This window comes from Parus major, chromosome 7 (assembly GCF_001522545.3).
Source record: "Parus major isolate Abel chromosome 7, Parus_major1.1, whole genome shotgun sequence".
Taxonomy (NCBI): Eukaryota; Metazoa; Chordata; class Aves; order Passeriformes; family Paridae; genus Parus; species Parus major.
In genome coordinates, this window is record NC_031776.1 from 20,841,431 (window position 1) to 20,861,215 (window position 19,785).

Genomic DNA, 19,785 nt, shown 5'->3' on the forward strand with positions numbered 1-19,785 from the left:
AAGGAAACTGGCTGTTAATTGTTAGATACATCTTTATATAATGCAATTTGGTAGCAATTTTTCATGTGCCTATTGAACATTTTAATGAGCAGCCAGTGCTCTTGGCTTCTTAGGACTTGATTTAGTTATGATACCATTCTTTTTGACTTATCTGGACCTTTGTCAGGATCACCTCTGGTTCAAAGTTATTTCTGATATTAAGTCCTCTTAATATCAGAAATAACTTTGGAAGTATAGGGATCCATAGCCTGAATTAAATTCCCAGGAGTTTTTTCTGTGCTTTTAAAACTGATAAGAGTGGGCTATAGAGCCGTAGGAGTCATTCTGATATTTCTTACTTTCTTGAACAGTGGCTAGAGAAGTCCACTGCACACAAGGCACTCAGAGTATGATTTCATAGTGATCAAGTGCTTCTGAAATATTTTTAAGTAAAAAGTTAAAATTCTAATTTTTGTTCTTTTTCTCAGCCTGTATAAGAAACAGTTCAGACTGATGAGACACTGAAAATGCAGAAAATTAAATTTTTTGGTTTTCCAGTTGAGGGCTACTTATTGATTTCAGACTTAAACCAGATAAATCATGGGTGAATGGAACAGAAATAGTTAGAGAATATCACTTTGAAACTCAGGTGACTAGATATGCCAAAACAAAAGAAAATTTGGCTTGGATTTCTGATAAGCTGCTTAAAGTCAAAATAACGAAGGTTTCTTTTTAGAACAGAAAGGAAAATGAAAAAAACAAAATCCAGTCTGCTTTCTTGATTAACAGCTGAAGTTTTAAAAAAGCATATTGCTTTTAGTGGCACCTTGGAGTCAGTCAGTGATGCTTTTCTTGTTTCCTCAGTTTAATTTGAAAGTTTATCCTGTTTTAGAGGCCAAAATTGTCAGCAATAATTACATTTCAAACGCTGGATGTGAGAATATGTGAAGAGTAAATGCCTGCATTTTGTGTCATTTTTCCCCTAGGTATGCAGGACCTTGTAGTCAGAAAGTAGACAAAGTCTTCCGGATCAGCTGGGCGACTTACCTGGCAAGCACGGAGCAGATCATCGTGGCCAGCTTCGACGGCAGGGGCAGCGGCTACCAAGGGGATGAAATTATGCACGCCATAAACCGAAGGCTGGGAACATATGAAGTGGAAGATCAGATAGCAGCAGCCAGGTGAGATACAGGGAAAGGTCAACACCTGTTCCTTCTTTTATGTGCTTAGTGTGTAGCAGGGGGAAAAAAAGTGAAGGTTTCAAATCATCATCTTGAAGATATTGGCAAAAAATAACTACATTCTGCTTAATTTTGTACATTGAAGTGTGTCATTTATAGACCAGCCATCATTTTATGCTTAAAAAGAGAGGAGAGTTAATGCTGTAATACCAATTAACCATATCTCTGATAGATAGAGATGATTTTATAGAGATGGTTTGTGTCATATATAGTAGAAGAACATGCTACCAAGGAACTTGGAGATGGAAGTTTTACTTCAAGGTTTTTGCAAGTTTCTGTTTTTGCAGAATTATGATACTCAGCTTTTAAATCATAGTTCGTGTTTTTCAGTTGGTTTATGTGTGTTGAGCCTCACTGAAACAAACAATTCCAGTATGGGTCCCTCGGAATTGCAATGAAGTGATCTTACAGGGTTTTCTATATGGGATTTTAAAATGTTAAGTAGTTTAAACGAATATAATTTCATAATATTTTGATTTTTTTTATTTTTTTTTTAATGGTGACTGTATTTGCATGTGCTGATCTGTTCCTTACTGCTGCAATTTGATTTTTGTGCAATCTAACCTAATACAATACAAATGTGAGTGTGGGTTGAGGGGCTTCCGAATGTCATATGCACAGATGTTTTCCTAAATTTCCTAAAGACATTCCTGAATTGTTGTGTGTTTTCATATGCAGTCACTATGATGAAGTGGGAAATGCTTATTTGTACAATAGAAACAGGCAGACTTGATTGGAAATAAGCACATCTGTAGAATGGCAGATACTTGCAGTCCGTTAAGTGTTTAATTATTCTGTTTGCTTTCAGAAAATTCTCTGAAATGAGCTTTGTTGATAAGGGCAGAATAGCTATTTGGGGTTGGGTAAGTACTCAAATAATTTTGGCAGGAATACTATTTAATTTTAACAACTATTTGTTGTGCTGCCATGTGTGTGAGATCCTGTAGTGTTTCACGTGAGGCACCTCTGCGGTCACAGCACAATCCAGTGCTTGAACTGATGAAGTTCATCTTAAAAGTGTGTTTCTACATTGCCTTTTGCAATCATTCAGGAGCCTTTGTAAGAGAAATTGGGACTACTAGAGGGACTAATACCCATTTAAACAGATGCTGCCAAGTTCCTGTGTACAGTATGAACCTATACTAAAGAAAAAAAAATCCAAGCAGATACTCACCAGTGTTTCTTCAGTTGGATAACTGATTTTTATAAAAAGGTGTGAAATTGCACTTGAGCCAGCTGTGTGGGATGGTTATCCTGGTATTTGCAACCAGGGGCCAGATTTCTCTGACTTGATGCATCCTTAAAACCTGGCACAGTATATGGAAATATTTAATAGTTTAAGAGCATATACATACCCCCTCAGCTGCAAAACTAAGTGTTAAACATAGTGTTAGTGATTCCAGTGCTGAATTAAATTGTTAACTGAAATTTGGGCACTGCAGGTGACAGGCACCAGTGAATAAATTGCTTGATGGCAATATGGTGCCTTTAATAGCTTTTCACTTAGGGGTAAAATATCTCTGTTATATGAAATCACATGTAATGGTATTAACTGTTGTGAAAGAAAAATTCTTTCTGCAGAAATTGATGATTTGATGCAGTCCCATCTTAAGTCTTTATGACCCTCAGGATCAAGAGCATTCCTCTTTAGAGCTGTGTTGGGATTATGCATCCTGGACACTCAACTTGTGGGCAAACAGATTTTCTTTTTCTCTTGGGTTTTCAGTTTGTCAGCAGCTCATTGTCAGCCTGTCACTATGTACATGGATTTTGTTTGCCATAGAGTCAGCAGTAATATCCTTACTGTGGCCAGGTTAGGCATTTATACAGTGTTTAATTACTAAGTGCATGCATTACTTAGCTAATCTCATTGGAAGGACCTAGGAATTGAATTTGGACCAAACATATAAGGGCTTTGAAAAAAGATGCCATTCCCTTTGCCTGTAATCTGGTTTTAAGACAGGAATGAGATCCAAAATAGCTCTTGTTTTTGAATGTAGGTGGGCACATTTTCGTAAATAACCCATTCAAATTCTTTTGAGGGCAGTTGTTTGGGCGGTCGGTGGCAGCGTTTAGGTGTCTTGCTGCCTGGATGCTCAAGTGTGTCAGATATTTACTCATCTGTGTATCAGGCTAGACTGTGAGTAAATTTTCTGCGCGTAGCAAGGAGCGTGTTGTTGCACAGTTCCTCCCACAGGCTCAGCAGATCCTTCACTCCCCAGTCAGAGTCTTGCTCCTGACACTTTGGGGGAGAGTTAGGGAGCAAGCTACCATAGGCCTGCTCCAAGGGAGCTGTAAATTTTTGGATGCCCTGTTGCAACTACTCATCAGACACACTGTGGGCCAGAGCTCTGCTTCCACCCACTCCCCCAGCACGGGAAGGGACACAGCGGTTCAGCAGTGTCTCGTTTCCTGTCTTTTGCTGCTGCCTGCAGTGCTACCAAACACAGTCATCCTCAGCTGAGTCACAGTTCAGCAGCGTTTGCGCCCTTCTTCCCCATCAAGTTCTCACTCATCAGCGCCACAGCTGCCATGCGCTGTTTGGTGCCTGTTTCCCCGACTGAGCAGGCTGGCTGAGATCTGACCCAAATTCAGAATGGAGTTCATTAATATGAAAAACGCTGAGCCTATAAATGCCTGATGAACTGTGTAGCAGATGGGCCCCATCCTTTCCCTTCCGACTAAAATAACAGCAATGTTTTCTTCTCAGTCTTATGGGGGATATGTGACCTCCATGGTGCTTGGCTCTGGAAGCGGCGTGTTCAAGTGTGGAATAGCGGTTGCCCCCGTGTCACGCTGGCAATATTATGGTATGTGAGGGCTTCCTCGTTACAAGGATTCCCATATGTCTTCCAGTGCACACGCTGCAAAGTGTGGATTTGTAGAGCTGAACTTTTGATTATCTACTAGATGCCACGTAAATTCCACTTGGTCTGTTTTTATGAACTCGCGGCCACTGCATTTTGAAATTAAACCAAATTGCTAAATATTATTTCCCATGTAAAAAGTCAGAGCCATAACTTCAGGTAATCTCTTTAAGCATTAATGAAGGCCATCGTACTATTGGTAGTACTGCTGTAATGTGTCTGTGTTTGCTTTGAAACCAGCACTGTGTGTCAGAAATCCATCTCAATTAAACTCTTGTGTCTTCAAAATGAAACTTCATTTATAAGAATGAACTGTGAGGATTAACTTTGAACTTGAATTGTAATTTACTCCCTCAAAGTAACAGAATAGGATTTGAATTGCCTTAGGTTGGTTGGTCAGGGTTTTTTTTTAGCATGTAAAATTTCAATTTTATAAACCTAATTCATCTTGAGAATAGCTTGATGTGAGAAAAACCTGATCAAGTGGACAAGTCTCTACATGCTTCAAGCCTTTAGAGCATGAGACTAGAAATACTGTTATAGGGGCCCTTCTCACACTGTTTAATTTACATAATTTTAAAAAATACGAAAAGTTATAAATAGGTGCTGGTACAATCTGAACACATTTTAACATTTTTCTCATTTTTATTTGTCCAGAAACATTCAAGAGAAAGCTTTCCCTGGCAAACCTCTACTAAATAAGGCATAATTTATCATTCTGCAACTAGCACAGAGGCTGTATAACAGCTAATTCAGCAGATCAGATCATACCAGGCAGTAGCAGTAGTCTTTTGGGGACATAGCAACGTCTTCATAATGTTTTTGACATGAATATTGCAGTATAACAGGAATTCTTTTTTTAACAATCAACATCACTAAAATTCCACTGTTAGCTAGTTAAATGAAGGATTATGGAGGCATACATGTTCAGCATAAAAAACCTCTAGTGCAACAACTCTGATGAGAAGTCAAATGGACATTATGATGTGGCAACAGAGCATTAATTTGTATGGCTTAAGGCAGCAAATGGTAAAATGGCAAAAAATATATAGAAAATATTTTTTTTTCAGCCAAACTGAATCCTAATATACTACTATATTTTCTTAATATAGATTTTTGGTAGTAAATATTTAGATAAAGAAGATTTTTTTTTTCAGATGCTAGTTATTTACTGCAATATTTCAGTAATTTTTTTAGGATTAGTGGAAGAATAACAATAAGGAAACACTGACACATAGTACTATATTAATATTCAGCATTCAGGTGTCCATGGCAACAAGATTAAATATTCTGAATAACGATGGTTACCTACACCCCTCATTGTGGAGAACCTGATTTTCAATATGCATTGTTACTGCTTGTATCGATGGGTAAACTTGATGGTAAACAGACTGAAAATTAAGTAGCAGATTCTAATTTGGTGATTTTTAAATTTCAGATTCAATATACACAGAGCGATACATGGGCCTTCCTACAGCAAATGATAATCTGAAGAACTATAATGTAAGAAAGAAATTACTTCATTTCATTTTTTTGGTGTGTTGTTTCATTTCTAAACTGCTGTATTGTTCTTTAAACAGTTTAGTTGTTTCCCTGTGGGAAGAAAGAAGTTTGTTTCTTCTTTCCTGCTAGAACTGTTGCACTGTGCTTTTAGAGGCTGTAGTTTCACGTGTTTGGATTTGCACAAGGCAGCTTCTTCTTGGTGAATGGTGTGGAGTTTCTGTTGATTATTTGGTGTGTTGGTGTTCTGATCACTTTGTAGACTGTAAAACAATCTGTAAAAACTTTTCTTTTAACTACCAAGAAGCAAATTTGTTTTAATATTTATATGTTTGTGCGCAAAGTATGCTTTATCTTAAACATTTTTCACAAAACAAATGTACTCCCATTCTCTATACAATGTAATTTTATTTTATTTTTTTTTTAAATGGATATTGTGTGTACTTCCCCGCTTTAGAAATCCACAAGTTTTTTTCCAGGGAAAGCAAAATCTCCTCAATAGCAGAGCATTCTGACAGATAGGCAAGTCTGTCTGTACTGTGAATATATCAAATAGCAGACCAACTGAGAGCCAGCAGTGTCAGGACTGAAATGTTGGCCTGATCTCCATAAACACAGGGTCCAAAGTTTGTTCTAATATGACCAGTGTTTGTACAGAAGTGAGGGAATTTCCATGTGTCCTACTGAAAGCAAATTACACGTATATTGTTTGTCCTTGTTACAGCATGATTAATCAATTGTTTGACTTGCTCTTCCATGTGCCAGACAACTTCTGTTGCCTCAGGGGCTTTTTGAAGTCACAGGTAGCTGGGCATAAGGCAGAACAGCCAAACTTTCTGTGACATTTTGTTAAACTTCAGGCCTAGGTGAAAATACAATGGCTATGGGAGAACTGTGAGGGATCTGAGGGTTACTTTGTGGCCTGGTTATTGGAATGTTTCACAGAAGAGTCCAGCCGTGGTGATACTGGAGCCAAACACTGATGTTAGAGGAGGAGACAGAGCATTCTCTGTGTTTGGGTTGGTAAGCAGAGTAGAAGACAGTTTAGCACTGGTTGTGTGCTTTTAAAAAGTGTCATGGGTAGAAAAAAAGAGTGGAGGTTGTTGGATTGATTTAAAAATACAAGAAAATGTATAAATACATATATATGTACTGAAACATGTGGTTTGACACATACAGTACTCTAGTGATGTCAACTGCTATATGAGACATTCTGGTCAAGACTGGGAACAATGGTAGTGACCGCTGGACAGCTTGCTGCTGTGTCTGTGTCTCCCTCTTCTAACCACTGAGTTACTGGGCCCAGCAGGCACTGACCAGCAGCCTGCAGCCGCCTGCCTGCCTTTTTCCAAAAGCGTTTCTTTAAGGCAGTGGGGAGAGTAGGAGGTCTGTGAGGTAGCAGTGTAAATACAAGTTACCGTCGCTGTGCAGAACGAACGTTAACGCTCTGGGTGCACAAAGTCACTCACCAGCTTCACGGCACAGATGGCAACAGAGGACTGTTTAATCCTTTCAAGCCAGGAGTCGGATTTTCTTGGCATGGTATCCATTGCTGGCAATGGCCACGTTGAAACTGCCAGTACCAAAGAGCTAAAGGTTTCAAATGTGTTACTCAGAGGACTAATTGGGGAGAATGGTGGCTAGATGGAGGAGGAGTAATTGCCTAGATCAGATTGTCACACTTCGCTGCTGCTCCTAGAGAAAGGAAAATGCATCTTAAATCCTCGTTTGTTGTTAAAAGCTTCAAATAATATAGTAGTTGGACTTTGCTTTTAACCTGGAGGGTGGGGTAGCTTGAGAAGTGAGTTTGTTGTTTTTCATGCAGCCTCAGTGAAAGCGTTATGGGATTTTGTTATTGCTGAAGACCTTTACTGACTTCAGCCCAGTATGTTCCTGGCTTACAGCCCCTTTGTTCCATGTCCCAGTTCCAATAGCCAGCCTCCTGGCCCCTTGACACTGACGAGAGCTGTTTGCTGAAATGAATGTTTTTTGAGGTGAATGCAGAATCTGTACTGAAAGCTAGTACATACAGCTGAAGCTGTTAAAGCTTGCACTGCTAACTCTGTGCTGTCAGGTTTGTGTGCTGCATCATATATTCTCTCTCCTGCTGCATTGCTATAAAGCTGGTGTGAAAAGTTGCATAAACTGTAGTATGCACCCTGATTGAAAAGAAATGAGATGGTGTACACACCTGTTTAGAGAAGATGAACACAGCTAGGCACATTGCTAACATGGAGAGTATTATTAATGACTGAACGTATAGACTCAAGAACTTACTTGAGATAAGAGGGATACATCCTACCTTTGTATTACTGTGTCATGAGGTTCTACAGTTATTGAAGGCAGAGACTCTGAGATGTTAAATATTATTTATCAGGATTCAAATCTGAGGGAGGACTCACACTCCTAAGTGGGCTAATTGGGTATGTTCAGTGTCTTTTAAGGTAGTTGTAAACTATTAAAAATCAGAGCTTTGTGAAAGAGAGGAGCAAGCATGGGTGGTGCTCCTGATATAATCCTAGGCTGAGTGGCGGCCTGGAAGAAGCATCCCTGATGCAAAAGACTTGAGACTGAATCAGGGCAGAACTCTGGAGGTCAGACACAGTAGCCATGTAAAGCATACCAAAGAGACTGTTCAACTTGTGAGAACATTATTTTGCAGTTCACTCTGAATTTGATATGCTTTTGGCAAGTGTTTGAAACAGTCATAGATTTGGCAATCTTTTTCTAGCAGATTTGAAATGTTCAGTCCTTAAGAACTGCTGCATCATTAGGTTATGCAAAACAGGGTACAATTTTGTAAATATGCCATCTTGTACTGATTTGACATTTGTTCTATTATCTGAGAATATGCTAAAGGGAGAGAGACCTTCAGTTTCAGCCAAACCTTAACTTGTTTGTGGAGTGCTGATAAAATGTTGACTGCTGTGTGATCTTTAGAAAAGCCAGTTGCACTCAGCAGGGCCTAATTCTCAGTACTTGTGTGCATTACCTTTTCAGAGCCTTTGTCCCAGCAGTATAACTATAAAACGGAAGTGGTAAATAAAGTTGTATTTTTTTGCTGTCCACTTAAGGTTTATTCAGCTGCTGTTGCTTTGTTGTCTAATTGTGCCTAACTTGAGAGTGCTCCCTGTCTTGCAGCCTTCTTTAAGGACACAAAGGTACCGTGTCCTTAAAGCATGTTTTAGGGAAGGGACTCTTCGTGTTGAGTGTGAGCACAGCAAGTGAAGTATCACCAGTGATAAAAAAGCAGAGAAAGTATCTCATATGCTTCTTCTCTCTGAAGTATTTTTACAAATAAGTCTATTTTATTTAATGCCTGAAGAGGAAAAATAATGACATCCTCTTTCTAAAACTGCTTTTGCCAAGTCAAGTTCTCAGAAGTGTAGCTTAAATCAGGCTTCACTCACAGAAGGTTTACTTAAAACAGCATTGGTTTTCTGGAAGAAAGCATAGCAAGGTGATCTATCAAGTTTCCCTCTGCATGTGAGGAAAACTATTTACTCAAAGGATATTGGTTGGTTTGGGGTCGGGTTTTTGTTGTTGTTACTGGGGATTTTTTGTCTTTAATCTTACTGGGCCATTTCTTTCTCATTTATTCTTTTGGTCAGCTGGTGTGCCAGTATTCCTCAGTGCATCAAAGTGCTCTCTCCGTATTTTGGCACTCACAGCTAAATGTTCTTACTTCATGATACCAAATCATCTAAATGGAAAGTGTCATGCTTCCACTGTTGGTGGATTTCCATATACTGGATTTCTGGTGCTCTCTAGCCTTTCACTGTCAAAAGAGTTGCAGTGTTACAGACTGGAGGGTGGAGGTATTTTGCCCTCTCTGCTGAACTTGATTTTTAGATTTCATTGAATACATACAAATAACTCATTTCATGTATGGAAGGGTTCTGGTACACTATTCTGCCATGACAAAAGGAATTTAATATTTGTACTTGCTTTAAAGATACATGAGTGTACAAGAGACATAAGGAAGTTAGAACACTTCCGTGACTTGGCTGTATAATGTACTTGGTTTTTTTGGGGTACAAAATGCAATTCCTTGTGCAAGGATACAGTCTTGCACATGTACAAAATGGGGAAGAAAAAAAAAGCCAAACACTAAATTCTTCCGTTTATAATTTTTAGTATTGTTTTTCTTGCCAGATTAACTGGTTGTTTTATCAAGCCTAAAATGTCTTGTCCCTGTTGTTCCTCTTCCTCTGCTCACGGCAGAGCACCATCCTATTCACTTTCCTTGCCCAAATTAAAAATCTTACCTGCAATCCTCAGTGTCTTCATTCTTTAGTCAGTGTAGCAAGTCAGGTGGGCTAGAATGTTCTAGGGAATATGTTGTTACTATATTTTTAATTTCCTGAATAATCATAGTTGCTGATTATTTTGTCTTTTCATCACTGTATCGTGTTTCCATTCCCAAAATGTAGCTTGACTTCAATTTAGATGTTTGGTCTAGTGATTTTTGTTGAGGCATTTCTCTTTCATATTTGGAGAGCACATTTTTCTAAACTTCTCATTACCCAATTTTACTGGAGCCTGAGGCAGTTTTAGCTCTGGTGCTTTACCTGCAAGTGAACCTTGTGGTGGGGAAGATAACGTGTGTAGCCTCTGCAAGAGCTACTCCTTGCTCTCGCAGGGTGCACTGTTCCCATGGCAACAATTTTTTTAACTTGTCTGCAGTCACACAGGAAACCTATGGCACACGGTGTGCTGGCGGCTAGCAGCACGCTGGCCATGCACCGAGCGTGTGCCTCGCTCCACAGCTGCTCCCCTCTGCAGCTCCTGCTCCTCCGCGGCCGTGGGATGGTTTGAGAGGGAGCACCCAGCCCCTGGCTGTGCCACCCGTCCCGTGGCTGTTCAGAGCGGGGTAAGCAGGGCTGTGCTTGGTTTTAGCTGAAGGACCCCAGACTGTGTCAACACGAATCAGTTGGTAGCAAGTCACATCCTAATAAATAGCACCTTTTTTTCTTTTTTTTTTCCTTTAATTTCAGAGTTCAACGGTAATGGCCAGAGCTGAAAAATTCAAGGAAGTTGAGTATCTCCTTATTCATGGAACAGCAGATGGTGAGTTGCAGTTAATTAGACATTTTAGTATTACAGACAGGTTCGCAATTCTACTACTGACAAAACAAAAGCATGAAGGGGCAAGGCTGTTACATTTGCGTCAATAAAATAATACTGCTTTTTGCAACTAATCTGTGTTTCAGTCAGCAGTGCTGGGGAGTCTAATGTGTTCATTGCTTTGATTTTCCCCCAGAGTATTACAGAAGCAGTTTTTGTTTACCTTTTTCCTCTTCCACTTTTCAGATAATGTTCACTTTCAGCAAGCAGCACAGATTTCCAAAGCTCTTGTTGATGCTGAAGTGGATTTTCAGGCAATGGTATGGTTCTGTTTTGTTTATCATTATATAAATAAGAATAATAACCTAAGTTCCCTGTGGTAAGCTATAAATTCATTGCCTTCTTAAATGAAATTTGATATAGTTGCATTTCATATCCAGTAACTGAAATGTGAACATAAAGCACGTGTTTTATTTCTGCACAAGAAAAACTGTAAAGCAAGACCATCTCATACTTGACCCTTCTGACCTAATCTTTCATCTTCTTAAACTTTTTGTGTTCTCAAACTGCCAGTCCCAACCTTTGCATATACCCAAGTGCAGTGAATAGTGTTTTACAGATAGGATAAAAGGAAAGGTTGGCTTCAGCAAAACCCCAGATAACCTGTCCATCACGTCTGGTGTTAACTGAACTTGTAAGACAAGCAGTTATTTGCCCTTTCTTATGTTGTGCATGGAAGTTCTCAGACCAAGGTGCAAGCTCTACTTTCCCACATTCTCTCAGCCTTTGGGGAGCAGTGCTAAAATGGATGATGTATAAAAGAGGACCAAGTGCATGGTTTTCCTTCAGCCATACTCGAAGGACATACAGAGGGAGAGGTCAGGCACCCCTTGTGACTGAACAGCTCAGTCTACCCTCCATGTGGACAAGCCACATGTTGTTTTTACACCTTCAGCATAAAAACAGAGCAGGTCCCACATGCAAAGAAGGGGCTAAAGTGTCATAGCAGCTTCCTACTCCATCGTGTCTGTTGAAATGCTGAAAGCCTCATGCTAGGATCATTTTAAATAGCTGCACTGGTTTTTATGTCTGTCATGTCTGATTTATATCATTCAGATGTAGCTGCAACTAACATGCTCTGTATTTCTCTTTCACAGTGGTACACTGACAAGGACCATTCCATCTCTGGTCGAGCACATAAGCATATTTATACCCATATGAGCCACTTCATAAAGCAGTGTTTCTCACTGCCCTAGCACCAGCATCTTGCTTGTTAGTGATGGTACTTCTCCAGAAAACTCTCAAGATAATGTACTCTGAGCCAGTATAAATCAAGATGAGATAAGAGTCAGCTCTTGGGATACCAGTGTACACAATGAAATGCTAATCTTTATAATGATTCCTGTTGCCAAGCAACTATTGCATTTTTATTGATTGTGTTTAATCAGGTCTTAACATCACCAGGATGATGTTGCAGACTTCTAGGAAGCATGATAGTTGCTTGAGTAATTACCTTTTGATATTTCAGCCTAAAAGAGAATCAAGATAATGAATGATAAAGATGACACATGGCAATCAGTTGCAGAATAAAACTAAAATTAAAAAAAAAAATCAAAAAATAAACGAACCCTGAGGTAATTTCTGTGGAAATAATAAAGAAACATCCTTGCAGAAATTTTAAGGCTTGCTTGATAATTATCATTTTAGAATCAGTATCAGGAATACTGCAATGTTAATATGTGCAGAATGGAAACACTCCATACTGCAGTTCCTGAAGCATATTTCCTCTGCAACCTCTTGTATTACGGTTGCAGAACTCTTGCAAGGAAAGCATGTAACCAGCTTTCACCAAAGATTTTGAGTGATACCTAATCAAACCACTGGCACTGAATTTCTTTGTGTGCTGTCATATAGCACTGTGATTTTTGCTTATTTTATAGTAAAAATGGTGGCTACTCTGGGAATCTGCACTGAAACATCTCCTCTGGGAACTTGACAAGACCCCCATTTTTTTAATGGAGTTGCTCATGCACTGATGAATAGGAATGGGTTCTTACACTAAAACATAAAACATTACAATGCAAACTAGCAGTCACTTAAAGCAAGGGCTGGACTTTCACTCTCCTTTGAACATGCTCTTTGGCAAAAGTGCTTTTCTTACAGCCTACCAATAAACGTCTGCTTTCTTTACAGCACTCCAGGTAGGCTTCTCCATCTAATCTGAAGATTAGTTTTCTCAGTTTCACATAGAAAAATCCACTTGTACTAAAAATTGTACTGCCTTAAATAATAAAGATATTAATTTATGAAAGGAGTTGTAGTCTGTATCATTGAATATGTTGCTTCAGAAGAAGATTTTTCTTAATCCCTATTAATTTTGAGGATGACTTACAGTGAAGTTTCTGATTTTGTGTAATGGTATCATGTAATGGAGTGTGACATGATTATCTAACACTTAGCTTCTTGATATTACATGCCAGCATCTGATTATGTCTGTATTGTGGGTTATTAGTGACATTAGGTGTGAATGTAAAAGTACTCATGCAGACAGATAAAGCGTGGGGAAGAATGTTAAGACACTTTGTGCAGCTTGTCCTTAAATAAGAAAGCCTCAAATAGAAAATCAGATTTTGTTTTCACAAACTAACAATTCTATGACTCACAAAATAAGACATGTGGTTTTGTTCTGCTTGTTGGCATTTTTTTGAAACACACTAGAGTTGGGTTTTACAAATACCATCTTGGGTTCAGTACTGGCTCTCCTGTAGAGGAGCACCAGTTAAAGTTCTACAGGATTGCAAGCTGTCAGTTATCTCCAAGAGGTTATATCATCACATCTCTCATTCTTTTGACTCGAGACAAAAAACACCTGAATCAGTATAAGGTGGATCCCAGCAATACAGACAGGTTATAAAAAAATATTATCATTATGATGTGGCTTGTATATGCAAGGGTAAATAGGATTTATTTTAATGTTATCACTCACACTGTCATAAAGACCAAAAAAAGTGTTTCTGTAATCCAAAAAACTACTTTCAGCAGGGTCTCATTAGATAAGTGCAAAAAGTAGTATAATCAGAGAAACATTTAAAAAAATAAGTGAAACTAGAAATTATATAGTCTTTCATTAAGATGTAACTCTGCATCTGACATACCTTAATGATCATAACATCTTACTGGGAAACTCTTCTGTGCTCTCAATACATCATCCCCTTTTAACTGTTTTTATCTGTGAGGCATAACACAATGCAATGCTAATTATCTTTTTTTGTCTGGAAAGCACCCTCTTAAGATACACTGCTAGTAGAAAATAATACAACTTTTAAAACAAATTGCTATAGTAAGTGTCCTAGTTAACATCAACTCGGTGTCTAATTTTTCACTGTGGTAGAACTCCCTCAGCTCCAAAAATAATGCAGGCAATAGAGCTACCTCAGGGAACTGACAACTTGTTTGAGCTGCATGAGTGCAGGTAAACAAATAAAACTGAGGTCACAGAATATCTAGTTCATTTCATTAAAGTTCAAAGCTAGAAATCAGTTGTGCCTGAATTACTGCAACATACTAGTTAGTCACACATCTACCAGTTACCTTTTTCCTGTGTATTTTTTTTTACTCTGTGAAATGGATGTTTAATTTTGTTGTACAATACACTTTGTGTAAAATCCTAACAGAAGCAGCTGAGGCTTGAGGTGCTACTGTTACCATTCTTAGGCTGAGAGACTTCTAGTTTTTGGTTTAATAATCAGTGAAGAAACTCAAAAGGAATTTAGTAAGATGGAGTCAATACTCTATGTAGTACTGCAATTTGTGGCTTTAAAGTTTTTCGGTAGCAGAAATTTAAGGTTTTGAGAAGAGCAGTAGTATTTTAAATTGTATGACCTTACCTACTGATTTCTAAAAAGATCCATCTACTCCTGCTTGGCCCACACCATCTTGAAGGGGGTTGAACTCAGGAGTAGAAAATTGGAGCTTCATTCCCATTCTCTTCCTGGAGCAGTGAGCTCTGAGCTGTTCCCAGTGTCACACTTACTGTTAAGGTCAGACCCAGGACATCACCACCACCTCCACCCAGGGAGCCAACACTCACAGCCTTGCATGTTTCAGTGAGATTCCACTTGAAAAGGGAGCCATGCTGGGCTCTACCACTCAGTAATTTGTGAAGCACATTCAGCTCAGGTAGACATTTCAAATATCGCATGATATTGCAAACCTCTTCTGAGTTTTTCAGTATAAAAATAAAATTGAAAATTAGTTAGGATAAATATTTATTTTCACATAACATTTCTTAATTGTGAAAAACACAATAGTCTATTCACATGTACACATAAACTTTTGTAATAAATTACATCCAAGAAATTAAGTAATTTTGACCAGGAATATGAAATTAGAAGTAAATATAGCACTACATCTGCTTTATATTGTGTTTGATTTCAGAATGTTAAGATTAACATTGGAAAAGCACTTAAATTCACGCAAAACCAGAGTGTTTTAAAATAAAACCACTCTGAAATACTGAACAGAAATACAGAATGCCATTGAATACACTGATTTCTTAATATTCTAAGAGTTGGTCAAGTGAAGCTAATACATTTTGATTGTATACATTATCTGTAACAAAGTCAGCAACATGTTAAAACACCATCAGGCTGCTTTCAGGACAAACCAGTATTGAGCTTCTATACTAACCTTAAAACAATTGGAATCTTACAATTTATCATCAAGTACACAAAACAAAGCATTTAACCTTAATGCATCAGCATTTTTTTCCTAAATTTACATATACAAACATTGAATTAGATGTGAATCCTTCTTCGTGTCCATTAGATTTTTTTTTTCTCCATAAAAATGGCTTTTAATGGGCTTTGATAATGCTAAGGTAAATTTAGAACAGTGACCCTATTAAGTTTGCAGCAAAATGCAATTATTTATGGCTAAAGTATTAAAACATACGCACTCACATACACAAAAACATTGGAATACTTTAAATGTGCTGAATGGGAAAACTTGTTCACAAGTTGTATAGAAAATTAGCTTATTTGGGAAAGCTGGGGAATGTTAGAGCCCTATGAATGAGTTCTTACGAAGATTGCAAGACTACAATTCTTATTTTGAGGATTCAAAGTTACAGCACAATAGAGTTAGCTTTCATCTTAATAATTTAAAAATTTATCTTAAAAAATTTAAAAATCAGTGAACTCCAAATAACACGATAAAACTTTAGCTCCACATTCCTATTCACTCAACACCTAATCTCGCAGTCCTTTACACAAAAGAACAGCTTGAAGGATCGGGCAGTAACAAAATCCATTACGAAAAATGTAATAGCCTTAAAGCGACATTTTACGTTTCAAGGTTGTTTTTATCTCTTAATCAATATGTACTTGATGGAATAATAAAGAGCTGTAACAAAACAACAGCAGGATATCCATTTAAGTATTATACACAATCTCTGAAATGAAGAGGTTTACAGTTGTCAGTGGAGAGAAGACAATATAAATACGCCCTTTATGTGGCTAAATTTTAGGCAATAAAGAGGAAGATCATTGGGCAGGTGATAAAACTGCATGTGGGGTATAGTTTTTATCTACAAAATTTTCCCTATTATAAAATAATGGATTGATTAATGACAAAATGCATTTGTTTGGCCTATCATGGCAACATTCATACAATACAAGAGAAGATACCTTAATCACAAATCGCATTTTAAGAAATACCGTACCCATGTTTCACATCAAAGGATGTGGTGGTGTTCTTTAGCTAAGGTGAGAAAATGTTTTAATATATATAATTTTATATATATATATATTTATATATATTTAGGACTATGTTCCAGTTACATACAAATTTTAATATTAAATACACTGTATTAAATCAAGGAAAACTTCACAAATATGGAATCTGACCCTGCAATTCACATTGTAAAATAAGTAATCCATGACTTCAAAAGGACAGTTTAAGGAGGAAAGAATTATCCTTGTTAATTTATTCACAGGGTCAGATCAGTTGTTATTTTATCAACTTCTTAATGTTTGCTTGCCAGTTTGGGTCTTCTGAAATCATTTAGTAGTTAGGTGATTTAAAAAAAAAAAAAAAAACAAACAAGGGTTTTCAAGTTCATCCTGAATCAAGATTATTAAGTATTCTGAATCAAGATTATTAAGTATTCTCACACAGAAAAAGTAGCAAAATACAGTACAAACCTATTAACAGGAAAGTTGAATTTGAAAGAAAATTTGCTTATTACATTTCTGATACGACTACTGATAAATGGCCAAGATCAGCAACGAACACAAAGATTTTTTGCATTGGCTACTGCAGACATTTACATTGATACTAGACAAGGTAGACAAGGTGGAATGAGACAAGTATTGCACTACATTACCTGTGCTAGTTTGAGATGAAAGACAAAAGTTACAAGGTAAATAATTTATATTTAGTGGTTGTGGCACTCCTTTAATTTGTTTGTAAAAAAAATTACTTGAAGAGCAAGTCATAGACAAGTCTCCCGGTCAACACCTTTCCCTGAGTCAGCTTTCTTCTCTTTTCTGATTTCAGCACTAGGAAACGAAAGGGGAAACAAAAAAAACAAAAGTTATAGTAGCACTACCACATACACACACACACACACACACACACATATATATATGTAAATTATCTACCTGAAAAACAACATTGCACAGATACTTTATTTTTCATGCTTCATGGCACAAACTGGGAAAGCAAGTGAAAATTTCTGTGCTGAATGGTGTAGAAGACATCAGCCAGCATTTTAGTGACAAGGTAGGTAAAGAACTTCAGATGTACAGAGACAGCCAGCATGCAAGCAAAGATAGCCATTTCTTTTTTTCATTTTTTGGCAAATACAACTTAATTTACTAAATAATGGTAATGGCACGGTTCTCAGACAATACCAGCGCATTCTTAAACGGAACAAACAAGAGGTCACAGTAAGTATTTCTTGTCTTTAAAATGTATTCTCTTGTTCAACTGTATGTCTAGAAGGAATGTTTCTGAACTAGACCAGTGCAAGCCAATATCCAACAAATATTTGGCTTTCAGTCTTGACTGGGAAGAGCAGAAGTCTGGGGAGGATAGGGAGAGACAATATTCCCCATGTGAGTGTAATACATCCTTCCTCGTGTATACATTATAAGGAAATAAATTTTAAAAACATACAAAACTTAAAGATCAGACAAAAGCCATATCAATCAGAACTCCAAACCAGAGTTCAAATTTGGATTCAGCTTTTTTTTTCCCAGTTAAAACAATGTTGATTTGCCTACAGAAAGCAATATACGTGCAAAGCAGATGATTTTTTTGTGTGTGTGAGTGTCCTAATTTACAACAGCGTAAATAAATAAAAAGTCATGTTCTTCCAATGAGTCTCAATCACAGTATGAAAATGCAAAGAGGTTTTCACAACACAGGCAAATCAAGCCTTCAACAAAGAGTGGCAGGGTATCTAAAAAAACCAGATGGTTCTGAGAACAAACCTGTAGCAAGCACATAACCTACCAGGTTTCATGGGAATAATTCCTTAACTAGAATGAATGAGAAATAGGCTGAGTTACACAAGGCTAAAAGAAAGCAAGATCAATTCTCAAATTCTTAAGGTGATTCATGCACAATTCTACAATCATTTGACATTTTTCTTCACATAAAAATTGCTTTAAGGATACAATTCAGTTCAGCCAAAGCTTACTTCTCTGCCTATGGCAGCTTCCAGAGGTGTTAATGGAAATAGCTAAAGAATACCAACTTCTGCCACTTCAACTGCCAAATCTGTCACCTTCTATAGAACAGTGATAGAATTGGGTATGTTACACTTTCTGCACACAAAGGGTATGCAAACAAATTCCGGAGGGGGATGAATTGAAAGTGCAGCAGTACAGCAGGCAGGGAGTTACCTGTGCTTAGTAAAAGCAAACACTGAGGTGTTGTGTGCCTTACAGTTTATAATATTTCCACGTTTTAGGTGCCTCTGTGATATCAGGAAAGTCTTCCTTCTATTTAGGATTCACATCTCTGAGCAGCTCCTGCAGATGTGGGCTTTAATGCCTTGAGAAATTTGAAAAAAAAAGGACAAGTCCAGTCTTTTTCCAGTAAAACACGTCACTGGTGGGTCTGTAAAGGAGACGGAGCTCTCCTCCTCCCTACCAAGGGAGTAGTCTAACAAGCCTGAGCAGGAAGGTCTGGGATGTGGGATTTTCATATCTTCAGGTAGAAAAGGGAACTTTCTCCTACCAAAGTGACAGATGCCTCTTTCTCCAATACTTCAAAAGACCAGCGAAGTCTATCTCCTGTCCGTGGTCAGATCAGCATATGCTTTGAAACTGCTCTCTAAAGGACTTAATATTATAAGCAAAGACAGAGGAATGTTTATTTACATGTACCAAAGGGGGCTGGTGCTCAGTTCTACAAAGAAAGGCTCAAAGGCAGACTTTTAGGTCCCTGGGAATTTTAATATGGCTAGGCAACTTGACTGAATCCCATGTAAGTCCTCTCTTTAGACAGGTAAAAACATTCTGGAGCCTGGGATGTAAGAACTCCCTCACATGATTCTGCTTCACAGGATCAGGGCCAGGGCACATCTTGTAATAGAAATTATCCGTGCATCAGGCTGGGAAGTCATTTGTATAAACCCTTCCAGCCTAAAATCTCTTCTTGTAGATGATCTTAGTTTATAATTGGCCAAGTCTACTCAGCATTTAATTAATAGGAGTAACTTCCTGTTAATTGGCTAATGCCTTGCATGAAAGGCATTACATAAAAGCATAATACACTATAATAATTTAAGTATCCCCATTTAATAATATTTTGAGATATAAGAAAGCAGAACTGACAGCAGAAAGGGAGTACTAAATATTATGTAGTTGAACTTCACAATGCATCAGTAAAATTTATTTCAAAACGAGATTTTTCCCCCTCTATGATACTGCAGAAATTGTGTAATCTAATACTGCTCATCTTGATCATTTGCAAAACTTATCCTACAGCTGCTACAATGCCAAGCTTTTTTTTCCTCAGTAATCACCTAGGATTAAATTATATCCTAATGTAACAATACATTCATTTTAGTTTATAATATTTTTGTATTTCTATCCCTAACATAATTTAATATTAAAGGT

At 37.7% G+C, this 19,785-nt stretch overlaps 2 protein-coding genes across 8 annotated transcripts in view; one reads left to right on the top strand and one right to left on the bottom strand.

The window, feature by feature from the left end:
• DPP4 (dipeptidyl peptidase 4) overlaps positions 1–12,968 on the top strand; it is a 40,240-nt gene extending 27,272 nt beyond the window's left edge. Inside the window, exons 20-26 of the mRNA XM_015634518.2 lie at positions 966–1,160; positions 2,029–2,083; positions 3,931–4,030; positions 5,526–5,590; positions 10,585–10,657; positions 10,901–10,974; positions 11,812–12,968. Of these exons, the coding sequence (XP_015490004.1) occupies positions 966–1,160; positions 2,029–2,083; positions 3,931–4,030; positions 5,526–5,590; positions 10,585–10,657; positions 10,901–10,974; positions 11,812–11,910 (661 nt within the window). The 3' untranslated portion in view covers positions 11,911–12,968. The remainder of the gene's footprint in view (positions 1–965; positions 1,161–2,028; positions 2,084–3,930; positions 4,031–5,525; positions 5,591–10,584; positions 10,658–10,900; positions 10,975–11,811) is intronic.
• A 1,937-nt stretch (positions 12,969–14,905) lies between these two features.
• SLC4A10 (solute carrier family 4 member 10) overlaps positions 14,906–19,785 on the bottom strand; it is a 171,431-nt gene continuing 166,551 nt past the window's right edge. For 5 of the 7 annotated variants that reach the window (XM_015634510.3, XM_015634509.2, XM_015634508.2 and 2 more), the window contains one exon: positions 14,906–17,214. In XM_015634510.3, coding sequence (XP_015489996.1) covers positions 17,148–17,214 — 67 coding nt within the window. In that variant the 3' untranslated portion in view covers positions 14,906–17,147. Of the gene's footprint in view, positions 17,215–18,172; positions 18,235–19,785 lie in introns of all 7 variants that reach the window. The other 2 variants (XM_015634513.2, XR_004498203.1) reach the window with 2 other exon arrangements.